We start from the raw sequence: 18,413 nt of genomic DNA on the forward strand, positions 1-18,413 counted from the left end.
GCCATATTGTGGTATTTGTGCAAGAACATTGAACTGTTATGTTATAGTATTACTACTAAGTCATAGTATTACTGCGTTGTTATAGTATTTGTGCTAAAACGTAGTATCTCTGCCAAGTCATAGAATTCCTGCAATTTCATAGTTTTTTTAGGAAATCTGTTATGTTATAGTATTACTACTCAGTCATACTGTAATATCACTGTGTTATGTAGTGGCTAAGTAGGGGCTGTTTACTAAGTGCATCAGTGTAAATAGGTCATCTCTTGTGTTGGAGTGCCCTCTTGTGGCGCCTTTTGGGTAGTGCCTTAGTAAACGGGAACACTGTAAAAAGTGGCATCAGACTGATTTGTAGTGGAGGAATTTGTTGCCAGTTTTCTTAATCTTTAATCTGTATGCATGTTGTAATGCATACCCTGTTCTTAATCATAGAAACCACACCATATCACCTCTCCACATCCTCCTACTGTATGCCATACCTCCCTGTACCATCCATCTGACCGCAATAAACTCCACCTGTGGTAATCTAATCCCTGGATGTCAGCCTCTCCTTCTGACCGAGGATAGTTATAGTATTTGAGCCAAATCATAGTATTTGTGCTAAAACATAGTATTTCTTCCAAATCATAGTATAACTGCACAATAAAGGTTCTTGAGCCACATCAGTGTTTGTGCCAAATCTTAGTATTTCTTCTAAATCCTAGTAATTCTGCTCAATGATAGAATTTCTGCTATGCTGTAGTACTTTTTTCCTAGATTGTAGTACTTCTGCTAAGTCAAAGTATTTCATGTAAATCATAGTATTTCTACCAAGTCCCAGTGTTTCTGCTAAATCATAAATAATGTTTTAGTACAAATTGTATGATTTGGCAGAACTTTCTGTGTTCCAGCACGAATGCTATGATTTGGCAGGAAAAAAAATATTATTTAGTATAAATACTAAGTTTTAGCAGAAATACTATGTTTAAACTTTAAAAAATTCTGCTATTTCTGCTGATGTGTGTTATGACTTTTGACCATTGAAATGAATGGAACACATTATCAATGTGGTCACTGATTTTGCATGATGGGCTGAGCTGTGTTTTAGCTCAGTGAGATAAGCATCCGTTCTCAGACTGGGAGGCCTGGGTTCAAATCCAGCTTATGGCAACATTTCTTTCACTTAACAGTTAAACTTTTTTTAAACTCTTTTCAACACAAATTTCATCTTTTTCACCCCTTTTCAGCAAAATTTTCAGTTTTTTTAACCCCTTTTCAGCACAAATCCAAACTTTTTCAGCTCTTTTTCAGCAAAAACCTCTTTTCAGCAGATTTCTGCTCATTCAGCTCTTTTCAGCAAAATTTTCAGTTTTTTCTGCTGTTTTCAGAAAAAAACTCTTTTCAGCAGAAATTCTGCTGATTGAATTCTTTTCAGCAGAATTTTCACCACCTTTTTTTTGCCCAAATTCTGCTAGCACAATTGTCAATCTCTCCACCGTTTCTTTGTGAGAAAGTGTTTGGCTCAGTGAGCTAAATAGCTGCCCTTTGACCAGGAGGGCCAGGTTCTAATCCTGCAAGGCATTTTTTTTTTTTTTTTTTTTTTTGTTTCAACTTTTTCAGCTTTTTTCAGCAGATATCTTCAGCGTTAAGGCATCCACACAGCATTTTCGCAGGAAATGCAAATTTTTCTAGTTCTTTATTATTCCGGGTGTTTCCGTACACTTTTTGCCGTGGATCTACTTCCACAATTTTTGTGCTATTTTCACCGTTCAAACTCTATACTGTTCTGCTCTTTCTGCTAATGCCGGCTATGACTTTTGGTGTTTATTACTATTATACTTTTTAAAATATTACACTTTTTTCCTTTAATTTGTCCCATTGAAATGAATGGGAAACTTCCACAATTCTGCTAAAACTTTCTTGTCTTTGAAACTTAACTACTGCCTCATACTTTCACCTAGAAACTCCATTCAAACTTTAAAATGTTCTCAAATGATTTGGCTATTCCTGTATGATTCAGCTTTTTCAGATCTTCTACCATTTTAATCTTATCCCTCTTTGAGTTTTCAGTTGCAAAATTGTGATTTTTCAGAAAATACATGCGTTGCTATGGTTGCTATGCAATTAACTCAGAGGGGACAGTGAAACTGTTTGAATTTTCTCTTCATGTCCAAACAACTTCTTGCTACTCGCTCAATTTCCACTCAAGCCCCACAAATTATACATCAAAACGCAGGTATTTTTGCTGGCTTTCAGAAAATGTCCCTATCATTGTTGTGGGACTCATAGATATTTTGCAAATCTCCTCAGAGTAACACAAAGTCAGAAAACTCTCCATATAAACTCAATGGAGAGTTTGTTCAAAATCACCGCTGGATTTCTCTAATGAGAGGCATTTTCAAATTGTCATATCTCCTTAACGAAGCAAAGTTAAGACATGAGGCTTGTCCCCGTATATGTTCAGACACTCCTGACGCTCACAATTCAAGAATTTCTTTCTCACCTATTACCGTTCTGAAATGAGTTGGACTTGTTTGAGGGTAGGAAATTTGTCCCTCGCTCAGATTTCATCAGATTTCAAACACTGGAAATGAGGCACTTTTTTCTCTCGTCATATCTTTTTGATGGATTTCCACAGAGCCCTGAAAATTTCCATAACTGTTCACCAAAGCCTGCTGTTTCTTACGGTGAAAGAATGATTTTGATGCTCCATATAGATTTAGAGTTACCAAAGGTTGTTTGAGCGCAAGTCAAGGCAGTTTTTGCTTCGCCTCTACTCAGTTACAGTGTATTACAAGTCATATATCTTTAATAATTTATGTTTTATCTCTGAATTATGAAGACCTGAAGATTCCCCCATCTCTTCTGAATAAAACGATGCCTGAATGACCGTTCTAGCCTCTACGGTTAGGAAATTATGGCCATTTGTTCGAGGGGAATCCTGAATGTCAGAAATACACTGAAGAAAACTCACACCTCTCTCTGTGTCTGTGTGTGTAAGGGCTGACTACAGCAGGTGCAGCTAATTTAACTGACCTACATATACCAAGCCCAGACTCTCCACAGCTCCTGTTCCCTTTACTGTCTGTGTATGTGTGTCTGTGTATCAATATTTCTCCTATGTTTAGGTATTACTCCTCAATCATAGTATTTCTGCTAAAGCAAAGTACTTCTACTACATCTTAGTACTTCTGCTAAATCATAGTATTTCTGCCAATTCATAGTATTTTTGCAAAATCATGGTATTTGTGCAAAATCATGGTTTTGGGGCCAAACATTTCTGTTATTTTATAATATATGTGCTGAATATATTATATGTGCCAAATCATAGTATTTATCCCAAATTATAGTATTTATGCCAAATTACAGTATTTCTGCTAAACCAGAGTATTCCTGCCAAATCATAGTATTTGTACTGAAACATGGTACTTCTGCCCAATCATAGTATTTGTACTAAATCATAGTACTTGTGCCAAATCATAGTATTTATACCCAATCATAGTATTTCTGCTAAATCATAGCATTTGTGCCAAATCATGGTATTTGTGCAAAAACATAGTATGTCTGCAAAACCATAGTATATCTGTTATGTTATAGTATTACTACTAAGTCATAGTATTTCTGCCAAATCATAGTATTTGTGCCAAAGCATCGTATTTGTATGGAGTCATAGTATTTCTTCTAAATCATAGTATTTCAATCAAATCTCAGTAGTTGTTGTTAAAATGCAGTATTATTGCCAAATCATAGTATTTGTACCCAATCATAGTATTTCTGCTAAATCATAGCATTTGTGCCAAATCATGGTATTTGTGCAAAAACATAGTATGTCTGCAAAACCATAGTATATCTCTTATGTTATAGTATTACTACTAAGGCATAGTATTTCTGCCAAATCATAGTATTTGTACTAAATCATAGTACTTGTGCCAAATCATAGTATTTGTTGAACATCATAGTATTGGAACCAAAACATAGTATTTGTCCCAAAGCATCGTATTTGTATTGAGTAATAGTATTTCTTCTAAATCATAGTATTTCAATCAAATCTCAGTAGTTGTGTTAAAATGCAGTATTATTGCCAAATCATAGTATTTGTACCCAATCATAGTATTTTTGCCAAATCGTGGTATTTGTGCCCAATTAATAATTCTGTTATGTTATAGTATTACTACTAAGTCGTAGAATATCTGTTATGTTATAGTGTATCTGCGGAATATAGTATGTGTGCCAAATCGTAGTATTTACACCAAATCACAGTATTTTTGCTAAAACATAGTATTTCTGCCATATTGTGGTATTTGTGCAAGAACATTGAACTATTATGTTATAGTATTACTACTAAGTCATAGTATTTCTGCGTTGTTATAGTATTTGTGCTAAAACGTAGTATCTCTGCCAAGTCATAGAATTAATGCAATTTCATAGTTTTTTTTAGGAAATCTGTTATGTTATAGTATTACTACTAAGTCATAGTATTTCTGCCAAATCATAGTATTTGTACTAAATCATAGTACTTGTGCCAAATCATAGTATTTGTTGCACATTATAGTATTGGAACCAAAACATAGTATTTGTCCCAAAGTATCGTATTTGTATGGAGTAATAGTATTTCTTCTAAATCATAGTATTTCAATTAAATCTCAGTAGTTGTGTTAAAATGCAGTATTATTGCCAAATCATAGTATTTGTACCCAATCATAGTATTTTTGCCAAATCGTGGTATTTGTGCCCAAATAATAATTCTGTTATGTTATAGTATTACTACTAAGTTGTAGAATATCTGTTATGTTATAGTGTATCTGCGGAATATAGTATGTGTGCCAAATCATAGTATTTATACCAAATCACAGTATTTGTGCTAAAACATAGTATTTCTGCCATATTGTGGTATTTGTGCAAGAACATTGAACTGTTATGTTATAGTATTACTACTAAGTCATAGTATTTCTGCGTTGTTATAGTATTTGTGCTAAAACGTAGTATCTCTGCCAAGTCATAGAATTACTGCAATTTAATAGTTTTTTTTAGGAAATCTGTTATGTTATAGTATTACTACTCAGTCATAGTATTTCTGCCAAATCATAGTATTTGTGTGAATTTGTATACTGTAATATCACTGTATTATGTAGTGGCTAAGTAGGGGCTGTTTACTAAGTGCATCAGTGTAAATAGGTCATCTCTTGTGTTGGAGTGCCCTCTTGTGGCGCCTTTTGGGTAGTGCCTTAGTAAACGGGAACCCTGTAAAAAGTGGCATCAGACTGATTTGTAGTGGAGGAATTTGTTACCAGTTTTCTTAATCTTTAATCTGTATGCATGTTGTAATGCATACCCTGTTCTTAATCATAGAAACCACACCATATCACCTCTCCACATCCTCCTACTGTATGCCATACCTCCCTGTACCATCCATCTGACCGCAATAAACTCTACCTCGTGGTAATCTAATCCCTGGATGTCAGCCTCTCCTTCTGACCGAGGATAGTTATAGTATTTGAGCCAAATCATAGTATTTGTGCTAAAACATAGTATTTCTTCCAAATCATAGTATTTGTGCCAAAGTATAGTATTTCTTCCAAATCATAGTATAACTGCACAATAAAGGTTCTTGAGCCACATCAGTGTTTGTGCCAAATCTTAGTATTTCTTCTAAATCCTAGTAATTCTGCTCAATGATAGAATTTCTGCTATGCTTTAGTACTTTTTTCCTAGATTGTAGTACTTCTGCTAAGTCAAAGTATTTTATGTAAATCATAGTATTTCTACCAAGTCCCAATGTTTCTGCTAAATCATAAATAATGTTTTAGTACAAATTGTATGATTTGGTGGAACTTTCTGTGTTCCAGCACAAATGCTATGATTTGGCAGGAAAAAAATATTATTTAGCATAAATACTCAGTTTTAGCAGAAATGCTATGTTTAAACTTTAAAAAATTCTGCTATTTCTGCTGATGTGTGTTATGACTTTTGACCATTGAAATGAATGGAACACATTATCAATGTGGTCACTGATTTTGCATGATGGGCTGAGCTGTGTTTTACCTCAGTGAGATAAGCATCCGTTCTCAGACTGGGAGGCCTGGGTTCAAATCCAGCTTATGGCAACATTTCTTTCACTTAACAGTTAAACTTTTTTTAAACTCTTTTCAACACAAATTTCATTTTTTTCACCCCTTTTCAGCAAAATTTTCAGTTTTTTTAACCCCTTTTCAGCACAAATCCAAACTTTTTCAGCTCTTTTTCAGCAAAAACCTCTTTTCAGCAGAATTCTGCTCAGTCACCTCTTTTCAGCAGAAATTCTGCTGATTGAACTCTTTTCAGCAGAATTTTCACCCCCTTTTTTTTGCCCAAATTCTGCTAGCACAATTGTCAATCTCTCCACCTTTTCTTTGTGAGAAAGTGTTTGGCTCAGTGAGCTAAATAGCTGCCCTTTGACCAGGAGGGCCAGGTTCGAATCCTGCTCAGGGTATCTTTTTTTTTTTTTTTTCAACTTTTTCAGCTTTTTTCAGCAGATATCTTCAGCCGTTAAGGCATCCACACTGCATTTTCGCAGGAAATGCAAATTTTTCTAGTTACATTATATGTTATGTGTAATTTTTTTTTTTTTTTTTTTTTTTAATATATACACATATATGTTTCTATCTATCCATACCTACGTATATACACACATACGCACATATACACATTTTCAATAACCCCATTAACACCTGAAGGATACACAACCTACAATTTTATATATATATATATATATATATATATATATATATATACATATATATATATATACACATATATATATATACATACATACATACATACATACATACATACATACATATACACATACATATATACCCATACCAACAAACCCGTGCATGCGCACACACATGAAAATATTAGACAAGAACACCCTATCAAATCTCTACCTTTTCCCTGTACCCTGTAAAAACCATATCCTTAAACCGCTTTTTAAACTGCGCCATGCTTGGACATTGCTTCATATCTTTACTTAGTCTGTTCCACAGCTTCACTCCACACACAGAGATGCAAAAACTTTTTAATGTTGTACGGATACGAGGATGTTTTAAATTTAATTCCCCCCTCAAATTGTATCCCCGTTCCCTTTTAGAAAACATTTTTAGAATATTGTCAGGAAGCAGGTTATTTATTGCTTTATATATAATTTGTGCTGTGAGAAAATGAACCAGATCTGTGAATTTTAGAATTTTTGATTTTAAGAATAGTGGATTTGTATGATCTCTGTAACCAGTTTTATGGATTATCCTTATGGCCCTTTTTTGTAATATAAAGATTGATGATAGCGAACATTTGTAAGTATTGCCCCAAACCTCTGCACAGTAATTCAAATACGGTGCAATCAGGGAACAATAGAGAATGTGGAGTGATTTGTGGTCCAGAATGTGTTTTACTTTACTCAAGATTGAGACACTTCTTGAAATTTTGTTATGTATATGATTTATATGAGACTTCCAGTTTAATTTATCATCTATAATCACACCAAGAAACTTATGTTCAAGTACTCTTTCAATTTCCACACCATCTACATGAATCTGCACTTGTGCATTTCTAAGGGAATTCCCAAATAAGATAATTTTAGTTTTACTTAGATTTAGCGATAGTTTGTTCCTGTTAAACCATTTTTTAATTTTGCACATTTCTGAAGTAATTGTATCCAGCAGCTCCTTTAGATTCCCCCCAGAACAAAAAATATTTGTGTCATCTGCAAATAATACTAATTTTAATATATCAGATGCCTTACAAATATCATTTATATAAATAATAAATAATTTTGGACCCAGTACAGAGCCTTGTGGAACACCACAAGCAATGTCCAAGCATGATGAGGAATGGACACCCAGCTTCACAAATTGTTTCCGGTCACTTAAATAATTTTTCACCCATTGCAGTACAACCCCCCTAATCCCATACCGTTCCAGTTTATTAATTAATATTATGTTAATATGTATGTTAATACATATTCATTTATTAGTGTTAGAAATGAGCGTCACCGTTTTCTCAGCTGGGATTCATGCTCTGCTACATCAGCAGAAGTCAGATGAATTGGAACTCTTAAGATGAATAACTCTGTATGTTAATTGTTTGAAATTATTCTAAGTATGCCATAACACATCTGTTTACTTCAATCATAAGTGAGTCAGAAATGAGGATGAATTGCAGATGTGATTTATTAGGGATGTTATAAAAGATTTAATAGGCACTATAATATATTATGTAGAATGTAGCGAGAGGAACTTTTTTGCATTCAGAGAAATATTTGACAAAAGCAATCAGGAATTCATTTCTTTTTTCATGTTGCTGAATGCCCTCTGCTTCCCCCCTGCATTATTCAGCCTTGAGCAGGGTACAGCAAATGCTGAAACTATTAACCAGTTACCATAGCTACTCTTAAATCGGAAAAGGAGCTACTGTGGCTCCAATACATTAAAAAAATGTGTAAGAATGCGATTGCCATTCTGCAATTTTCCTGTTTTTTCAATCTCTCATGAGTAAATAAATAAAAAACAGCAACAAAAAATAGCCCTCCTCAGTGCATTGATTATAACTAAACTATTAAAAAGTGCTCATTTTGTTCCGATTGTATGTCATGAATCATAAGTATAGATCCTGACATTGATAATACTGTTAATGTGTAAACTTGCTAGACTAACGTAGTCTAAATACAGATTGTTAGAAATTACTATGTCTCATAAAATACAACATTTACACATTAACACTTGGCTTCACACTCACATTTTAACATGAATTGTACTAACACAAACATAATAGCCTCACAATGGACCTTTTTTTCCATAGCTGGTAAACACAGGTGCTGCTGATGTCATGGAGAACGGTTCTGTTGTTTTTAGGTAATTATTGCTTAATTAATGTGATTACCAACACCTGTGCTTGCCTACTCTTTCATGTCAAAGTGGCTGCTGTGAAAAAAGTGTCTGTAGAGGCCACACAGCTGTATGCTTCTGGAGGATGAATACACTGGTGGTAAAATGGAAATAATCCACAAGCATGAAGATTAAACACTTTCACAGGAAGCACCAATACAGTGCAGTTTAAAAGTACACGGACCTCTGCACCTTAAGAAATGAGCATCCTTGCCCGGTTAGGTATAGCACACTGAGCTCATTGACAGGTGATGATTCGGAGAAAAAATGGAATTGAGTGGATTAAATTGCTGTTATGCATTAAATGTGACTATATGGAAGAAAATAATTAAATTACTAATGGAAGTCTAACTCAAGCGTTAAAATTATTTACATTTTTATCATTTTTGGTTGTGTGTGTTTGCTGAATACAGTTGAGTTCGCTGCCTTTTATCGCAGGGTTTGTACACAGCTAGTATTCTATGTTTTTTTGTGTGTGCTTTAATATTTAATTTCACTCTAGAGTCCATAGGTATTTATTAGTATTAAAAAAATTGTCCTCACCAGATATCTGTTTGTCTCCATATTCAGGTCCCAGCACTACCTGCCAGGAGGACTCATGTGCCAACCAAGGTGTGTGTCTTCAGCAGTGGGAGGGCTTCAGTTGTGACTGCAGCATGACGACATTTGGAGGACCGCTGTGTAATGACGGTAGGATTCCACCTTTACTTGTTCTCAAAGCCTAAAATCCCTCTAGTTCTTATTTGAAAGTCAGAAAAGAACAAAGCCATCATTACTTGTTGGCATGCTTTTTTTTAAGCCCCCCAATACTATGATGATGTTTTATTTTTCACCATTTCATTTCCTTGTGTGAGTCACACAAAAATAAAAAAGCCCTGTACACATTTCACAGTATTAGACAGATAATTCATTCCATCTGTTAACCTATTTGAACGCGGCCAAGAAAATCTTGGTATTAGACATTTAAAGGTGGGTGTTATCATTAACAGGAGCGCCATTTTTATCCCTTGCTTTCACACAGCGTTCAGACTCAGGCTCATTATTGTTTCCTGTTTCTGTTCTATATTTGTGTCCTCACGAAGCACGTCGTTTGCCAGAAACTTGGTGTACTTGTTTTGTAAACTCTCCGGGTTTGTAAACCGTGCTGGGTACTGTAACTAGTGACTGATATGTCAAAACGCGGTTAGAATGAATCTCAGTATTTCCGTAGCTCGGCTTTGAATAGGTTGTCTTTCACTGAGGGCGGCGGCAGCTGTTGCAGCTTTGCAGGGCAGAAACTTTGACACATAGCGTCTGACAGTTCGGTGAAAGCTCATTAAAATTTGAGATTTGTACCGCTAGAGGGAGCAACGCACATTGTGTTCTGATAAATAAAACATCAACAACAAGCTAAAGACGTAAACAAATACATCATGAGCTGAAAACAAATAACAGCGCTTGTTATTTATTGCAATTGTACTGGAACGCATTCATACATCAACATTACCCCAAATAAGGCATTTGCAACCCATAAATGCTCGTATGCCCACCCATTAAAACTTTATCGGAGCCCCATGATGTGATTTAAAGTTCCGTGTTATTAATCTCTCTTAAAGATGCTTAAATGGACTTTTGGTTTTGTGCTCATTAATGTTAAGGTTTCGAGCGAACAAGGGTAATGTCTCCTCCACCTTTTGAAAATTGGGCTACTTCCTTATGCAAAACATGCATAAGGGATTTTTGTTTGGTCATTATTTTCTTCTGCAGCAGTTCACACAGCAAGAGGTGAATGAGCAAAGTGCCGAAGTGCATTAAGGAAAGAGGAACAGAGTGGGCACTCTAGAGATGACACAAAAGCAGAGGAGAGAGCACCATAAATGTTAATGCATTCTGTTTCACTTCTAGCTGCTTGATAAGACCCCTGTCTTTTGTTATCAACTGAAAGTGTTAATAGATTCTCATGCAGCCCTATACCTCCAACATATCTGCAGCCAGAGATAAGACTAAAAGGATTCTTCTGTCCATGATATGTTTGAGTATAAGTTTGCTGTGAACCTGCGCCTCCTTTGCTTGTTCTGTTCTACCTTCCATTCTTCGGGCCGTGTTTGGATCAACAGAGGAAATAGGGCTGTGCTGGGGGCATATTTCTGCCGGTGAACTCCGTGTGAACCTAACTTGTGCGTTAAAAGGAAAAGAAATCCAGCTTGGAACGTTATTTTTTCTCCTTTTCTTCTGTCATACATATTCATCCTGTTCTGACCCACAGAGCTCATTGACAACATTGGGAGCAGGAAGACTCATGGGGCATGTTTGCATATATTATATCGGAGCGGAACTGCTCTACCTAAGTCTAGTTACTGTAGCTAGTCTCATTATTCCTACTGACCTGACAAAGCAATGGGATGGATGAATGTGTACACCCGAGGGATTTAATATGTAACCACAAAAACATACTTTCCAAGAAATTTCTTTCACTACAGATGAACTGAGCTAGTTCTCAGAATAGCGACTCAAGAGAGCCCGGGTCTGCTGAAGGAAATATCTGTGAGTGAGAAAAATGAAGCTTGAGATGGTCGGGTTTTATCTCTGTTGATGGATTGTCATGGGGATATATAGAAGGGGGGAGGGGGGCGCAAAAAGAAGGATAGCAGCATTTCTGAAGAACACATCACTTTTTTTTACCTGATATATTTGCATAAGCTGAAATGCAGGCAATTTACAACAAAGCACTGGGCCTCTGTGTAAGCCACTTACTTGGGGAGCTATGTGCATTTCTAGATATTTCTCCAATCTTGCCTTATCTCAAGGAAGGGAAAAATCACCTAACAGCTCCTGGCCCCATAATATTCAGCCAGGGTGAATTGTACATGTGTGACAGCATAATACCACAATTTAGTTTCTAAATATTTAGCTTACAAGCTGAAAATAAGCATCATTTTGATCCTAATACTTTGTGCTTTTGTTGTTAATTAACTTTTTCATTACTCATTGTAATCATTTTTAAGAATACACTTTTATTTATTTATTCTGAAGTTTTTCAGTTATTAAATGCAAAAAAAGGTTTTTTTCATTGTAAAAACTGAAAGATAATCCAGGCTATTAAACAGTGGTTTTATACAATTTAATTAAAGTTACAATGCATCTCTTGGGCTTGTCCATAAAAAATTTTACTTTTTGACTTAGACATGCTGCTTTACAGCAGACTGATTTGTTGTACTGTAACTGGTACAATTGTATCTATCCTACGAAAACGTCCATCCCTCTGAAGCTGCACATAGAAGTGGAAATATCAGTCACTTGGCATCATTTTTAAGCAAATGAAAGACATCAGTAGTGGCAACACTGATGTCTTAGTTGGCAATCTTACATTTTTATATTTGAAGGGTGTTTTAGTCCCATTTAGGATGGCATTGTGTATCAAATTGATTCAAATTGGTTCTTAAGATTTGAATCACTAAGATGTCTGAAAGCTTTGCTAACACTGAATATGTGGCTTGTATTGACATCATACACGCAGCACTTTTTCTTTTTTTCAGAGTATAGCATCATTTCTTGGCTGTGCTTTCAGTGTTTTATGATAAAAGTATTTCAGCTTCATAACAGCTCTGTACCTTTCGCTTCTGAATGATGGGAAAGATGATGAAAACTCTCTTCAGATCTTCTCTTTATCGTCTCCCAAACACTGATGTGCCAGTATTTTCTTTTTTCCCTTCCTTTTCTTTTCTTTTTTTTTGAATGAACTATGGACATAATAACTTAGAATTGTATTTATAGAACAAATTATCACGACTGGATACCTACAGTCGGTGTAAAAAAAAAAAAATAATAATCAAAGCGATGCTTTCGAAGATGAATCAGATTCCTCTCAGAAAGTCATCCATGCAAAATGAGTTATGATGGCTGTGAATGGTGTTAAGCATGCATTTGGTCTTATTACTACAAACTGTTTTGGTTGCCAGCAGGAATGAAATGGCATTTGGAACATATTTTCTTAAGTGACCCTGACAGAAGAGCCAGACTGCATGTATCTGTGTGTGGTGAAGTCATCAGGGGCGTTCTGCACGTTCAAACAGATGCAGATAAGCAGCCAAAGAAAAAGATTGTAAGCACTTTTTTTAAAGGCTTGAGCGTGAGTCTTCTTTTTGGGATAATGCTCTCGTTTCAGTTCAGAAGCCAGTTTAGTGTGTGTATGCGTGTGTGGGTGGGACTTAAAACTTTAGTCTGGAACTCCTGAGGGAGTGTGCCTGTAGTGGTCAAGCATCTGAGGGTAATGTACAGAGACAAATAGATTGGTGCTTGTTGTTTAGCTAAAGTGTGTTGTGGAGAGGATACAGCAAGGGGTATGCCTGGCCTTCACGCGATTTCCATCTTGTTTGGTTGCTCTTCTACTCTGTCCCGTAGCCAGAGCTATTAGTGCCATGTCAATATTGTATCAACAATGGAGACTGTATGTGGGTCTAGTCTCCATTGTCTCTGCCCAAGGGGCAAAGAGAACCCCCCACCCTCCTCATTTGAGCTGTAATGTCTAAGTCAGTGCTCGTTCTTGTGCCTTTGTAGCTAGAGAATAGTCTGTCTGGGCCCCAAGCGTGCCACCGGATTGGTCGGATTTTATTTTGAGCACATGCAAAAGTAAAAGTATCCTGTTTTTGTTACACGCTCCTCCTTCATATTGTCTAAAGGCAGCTTCTTTGCAGCACGCACAAACTCACACACTGGCTCTGAGGTGTTGCATCACTCTACAGTACAAAAGCAAGAATTCAAATAAACAGTCTTTCAAGGTTACAATGAAAGAAATGTAAGAAAAATCATAAAATGAAAGAAACTAGCCTGTAAGTTTTGTTGGGATTCTCTAGTGTTGCACATTTCATAGTTATATTAGTCAGCCGCAGCACGAGGGATTTACATGAACAGTCTCTTCTAAATCTTGAAGAAAATTCCTGAAATTGTTTTGTTCTTTAAACAGCGCTCTTTCGGAGCAGTTGTGTTTGTTTTTAAGATTTGTCATGCAGATAAACACACATAGTCAGGAAGCACCACAGACAGTTTGCCCTGTTCCTTTGTGCTGGCATGCAGGAATTATACCACTTAGTTTTATTCCAATCGATACAAGGGGACACCCAGTCCAGCAGTGGGGCCAGGGGGATATGAGGTACTGGAGTTAACAGCCTGCTGTCACATGGAAGTAATTTTATCTTTGCCCTGGATGTGTCTTTTAATGCAACTCAGAGAAACAAATCTATGGGTCTGAAAATATTTGGGCTTCATCTGTATTGAACGCTTGGCCTAGCTTTGAACAGCCATTGTGCCCCGAGATATAATAGAGGCAGTCTTAAGTGCCTCTGTGTATTCACTTGGGTAGCCATCCGCTCAAATGTGCATGCATGCTTGCAGGAAGTATAGCACATACAATTGATCGGTTGTAAGGCAGCAGGAGGCTTTTCAAAAGTTAGAATAATAAAAGACAAATCTGAGTTTTTAATGGGGAACAAATCTTTATACATAAGAAATAAAAGGATACATGCTTATATTTACAAATATTACTGGAATTGATCCATTTTTAGCAGTTTTAGCATTTTATGAGCTGCGCCTTATTTTGTGCTGCTATAACAGGTGAGTTTCTTCCAGTGTGGCATTAATAAAGTCTATATTAATATTTACGGATCAACAAAGTTTAATTATGATGTATATATCTTTACATTACCAATGGTTTATAACAGCAATTTATTAGAGGAATTGTGGGTGTACTCACCTGCTCAACCTATCTTTCCCTAATGAATAAATCTTCTTGTATTTTATTTTTCTGTCATGAAATCCAACAATGAACAATGATCCTACTTTATAAGTGGTCTCTGCATTAGCACTCCCAGAACTACTGGCTCCGTTCTTGTATAAAATACCTATTAAAACACATCACTGAGCCTGTTTTACTGGGGAATGTCTTTTCTTTACTCAGACACTTTAGTGTTACTGTAGTTTATCGCTGTATTCAATCATAGACGCCCAGTGCCCACTAGAACAGTAAATATGCATTAATCCAAAACTGAAAATGTGTTATTTACGATCTTTTTCCATCTGCAGTATTTACAGGTGTGACCTGCTGATAATAAATCAGCTTGGCTGAGTGCCTGAGGTAGAATCTGGAACATGTAAATATATAGAGGCAAACATGTTTTATGGGGCTGTTAAGCTATTGAGTGGAGCAGCCCAGTAGTTTAGTATTATGAAGCGAGTACCTAATTCAAATGATGTGAAATGATGTTTTGTCTAGATGGACCCATTACATTGTAAACTGTACAAGAGGATGGCGATCTTCATCTACACACATCCCATACCTGCTGTTCCCAGATGGACACTAAGACGGTGTGCTGCTACAGATTTCTATCACATCCTATCAGTCTCAAAGAGGCTCTGCTGTTTTGTCCTATTTTTGTGTTCTTTTTTTAATTTTCAATTATTCGTCCTCCACCTCCAATTCAGTTCGAGTGGTCACTATCTGGCCTGATTATTTTCAGTAATTTTCTATGGTGATTGAGTATCTGCATTTAAATGGGTTTCTGTGCCAGGAAGCAGTTGCCATATGTGGGTAAAGGCTGTTGGCATGGAAACTAGGTCTCCTTTCCTCCCACCCTGGATGCTGTAACTTGTCTGTAACTTTGCCCAAGCAATGAGATCTCTGCAGGAAGTGGTGTAGAATAACTAACATCTTTTAGCTAGCTTGCGAGAATTTTGAAGGCTTAAATATCTGTTTTAAATTCATATACATGACTTAATACTTCACTTGATTTATGGATAAACAAAGGATACAGCTGTGAGGCTGCATGTTACTAACTTAGTATGTGATGCAGACGCATGCTGGCACAGTGACATTAAAATGTAGGAGCAGCAGTGCTAGACATATGTCAGATTGCTTCATAAACCCATCCTGCTGTTCATATGTTGTAATAAAGTTGTGGTGTGTCCCTCCACCACATAGACCTCTGTATGCTGAACAGTTTTTTTTGTGTGTGTCAGTGAACAGTATGTGGTGCGACCAAAGCGGAGCACAAGCAGTCCACACATTTAGTTGTCTTTCAACGTAATCTATGTTCTAATCACAACCTCATCTAGAACTCATTGCAGTGCAGTGGTGAGAACCTAATCTTTGAGGTGGTTTTTATTAATCGCTAGCCCACAGGGGCATGTTGACAGGAAATAAGGAGTTGTTCTTTCTCCACAACACAATACTAATTAAAGCGTTGATACAGAGTATCAGCTAAACTATCCTGCTGGGTGATACACTGACACTGTGAATATTCCCTTCTCTCATAAACACAGGCTATTGAACATGACACCCAGGGGGACTGTGGCAAAACGTGAAGACATCCCTGGGACAAAAAAAAAGTTTGCTTACTTTTTCTATTTAAAAAACTTTTGATGGCTTCTATAACCATTCTTTAAAGGATTTCACAGTCAGAAGTCATTTAATTGAAGAAGAAAAAAAATATACTTTAACTCTGTAAATTGCTCTTTGAGACACTGATGGATGTTGTATTTAAATTCACATTAAGAAAAAAGTCATTGGAGCAATTGGCTATAGTTACACACACACACACACACACACACACACACACACACACACACACACACACACACACACTAACATAGGTACACAAGCAGACACATATATATATATATATATATATATATTTTTTTTTTTTTTTTTTAATTTTAGGCAGTTTTGGAAACTTTGCCTTTGGGAATTGTATACATACTACCTTTAGTTTTAGATGAGCCAAAATGTTGGAGGGGTTGTCCACATTTCTCAATGCTACATCAATAAAAAAAAATTTAAATCTAAAAAAACCCAACAAAAAATCAAAACCGTGGAGAAAGTGTTGACTGTGTTTAGAGTTAGTTTAACAGGGACGTTGGTGTGTTTTTCCATAGGAAAAAAGACAAATTAAAAACAAAAATAAAATCTCCCGGTTACACTCCTTCACTTACATTTGGGCTTCACTTTTCCTCACTTCTAATTTGAAGTAATCCAGTCACTGAGATGACACGAGGAAAAAAAAGGTGTGCATAAAGTACGGCATCTCTTCCTCAGAGCTTCTCATTTAAAAAAAAAAAAATTATAACTATTTTTTTTCCTATTTTGCAAGAATATTCTATTTTGTTCTTATCACTGTTGCATTGTCGGGGCGACCTACTGAAATTTATATTGAGCATCATAATGGTGAAGAAAGGTTACTTATGTGACTTTGAAGGTGGGATGGTTGTTGGTGTCAGACAGCTGCTCTGAGTATTTCAGAAACTGCTGATATCTCAAGAGATTTCAGTTAAAGATTCAAAAACAGAGAAAATATCCCACAAGCAGCAGTTCTCTGGGCTTTGAGCCGATAGGAAGACAACAGTAATGCATTTCTTAATAATAATAATAATCCATTCCTTTATGACCAAAGCATCATGTTACAAATCTCAGATCTTCCCAAACTGTTTTTTTTTACTGTGACTATGAGTTCACTGTACTGAAATGGACTTTGCATTCAGAAAATCTTAATTTCAATCACTAGAGCACCTCTGTGGTGTGGTGGAGCGAGAGATTCACATAATGGATTTGCAAGAGTAAATCTATGTGATGCTGTCTCATCAATATGGACTCAATCTGTGAAGAATGTTTCCAGCACCTTGTTGTGTCTATGCCAAAAGAATTAAGGCAGTTCTGAAGGCAAACAGGGGTGACTTGGTAATGGCAAGGTGTAACTAATAAAATGTCCATTGAGTCCACTTCATAGTATCATAGTATAGTGTATCGGCTTTTGGTAACCTTTCACAGTGGCTTTACGGCCTTTTTATGTCATTTACTTCATGTACCCAGCAGCAACACATTGAAATTTCCCATTGTTTTACATTTTGTTTAAATAAACATTTTTTTTACTTATTTTTTTAACATAAAAGAAATGTTGATTTCATACATTACAGGTCGTGTACTATTCCTGCAGTATAGCCACAAGAGCATCTAGAGCTTGTAAAATGCTGTCACAAAGCAAATGAATAACCTTGTCTCAAGAGGTAGTTTGCCAGCCATCTCCATAGCAAACAAACAACTGTTTAGTATGTCTGAGCATTGCTGTGCTTTCCAAGTAATAACAATATGCACAAAGGTCTAAGACAATGCAGGTGCTCCTCTCTCTAGGGGAACGTAAATAGAACTTCAGTTTGAATTGTCCTTGAACTAAGCTAACTTCCAAAAGGTTTAACACACAAAGGACAGATTTTATGTGTGGCACTAATCAAATCCTGTCTTATCTGTAGACAGCAAGGGTGGAAAGCACACACAGATCAGTCACTGCCTTAGCCAAAGTGAGAACCAGCGATAGAGCTGTCCTGTGTGAATGGTTTAGAGAGGAAACCTGGTTAATGGGCTTGAAATATATTTTAGACCGGCCGTTTGGTGTAAGAGGCTGCCACCTCACTGTATAAAAGAAACAGTAGTAAAGGCTAGTCGGAAATGGACTTTGCTTGTTATAGAATTTCTGCAATCCATATAAAATCCAA

General features: G+C 36.3%; 1 protein-coding gene across 30 annotated transcripts in view; it reads left to right on the forward strand.

Moving 5' to 3' along the window:
• The window catches only part of LOC101465380 (neurexin-1a), a 266,869-nt gene that overhangs the window by 137,514 nt on the left and 110,942 nt on the right, over positions 1–18,413 (forward strand). For all 30 annotated transcript variants that reach the window (XM_076891760.1, XM_076891759.1, XM_076891762.1 and 27 more), the window contains one exon: positions 9,468–9,587. In XM_076891760.1, the coding sequence (XP_076747875.1) occupies positions 9,468–9,587 (120 nt within the window). The remainder of the gene's footprint in view (positions 1–9,467; positions 9,588–18,413) is intronic.

This window comes from Maylandia zebra, linkage group LG13, assembly GCF_041146795.1.
Source record: "Maylandia zebra isolate NMK-2024a linkage group LG13, Mzebra_GT3a, whole genome shotgun sequence".
In the NCBI taxonomy this organism is placed as follows: Eukaryota; Metazoa; Chordata; class Actinopteri; order Cichliformes; family Cichlidae; genus Maylandia; species Maylandia zebra.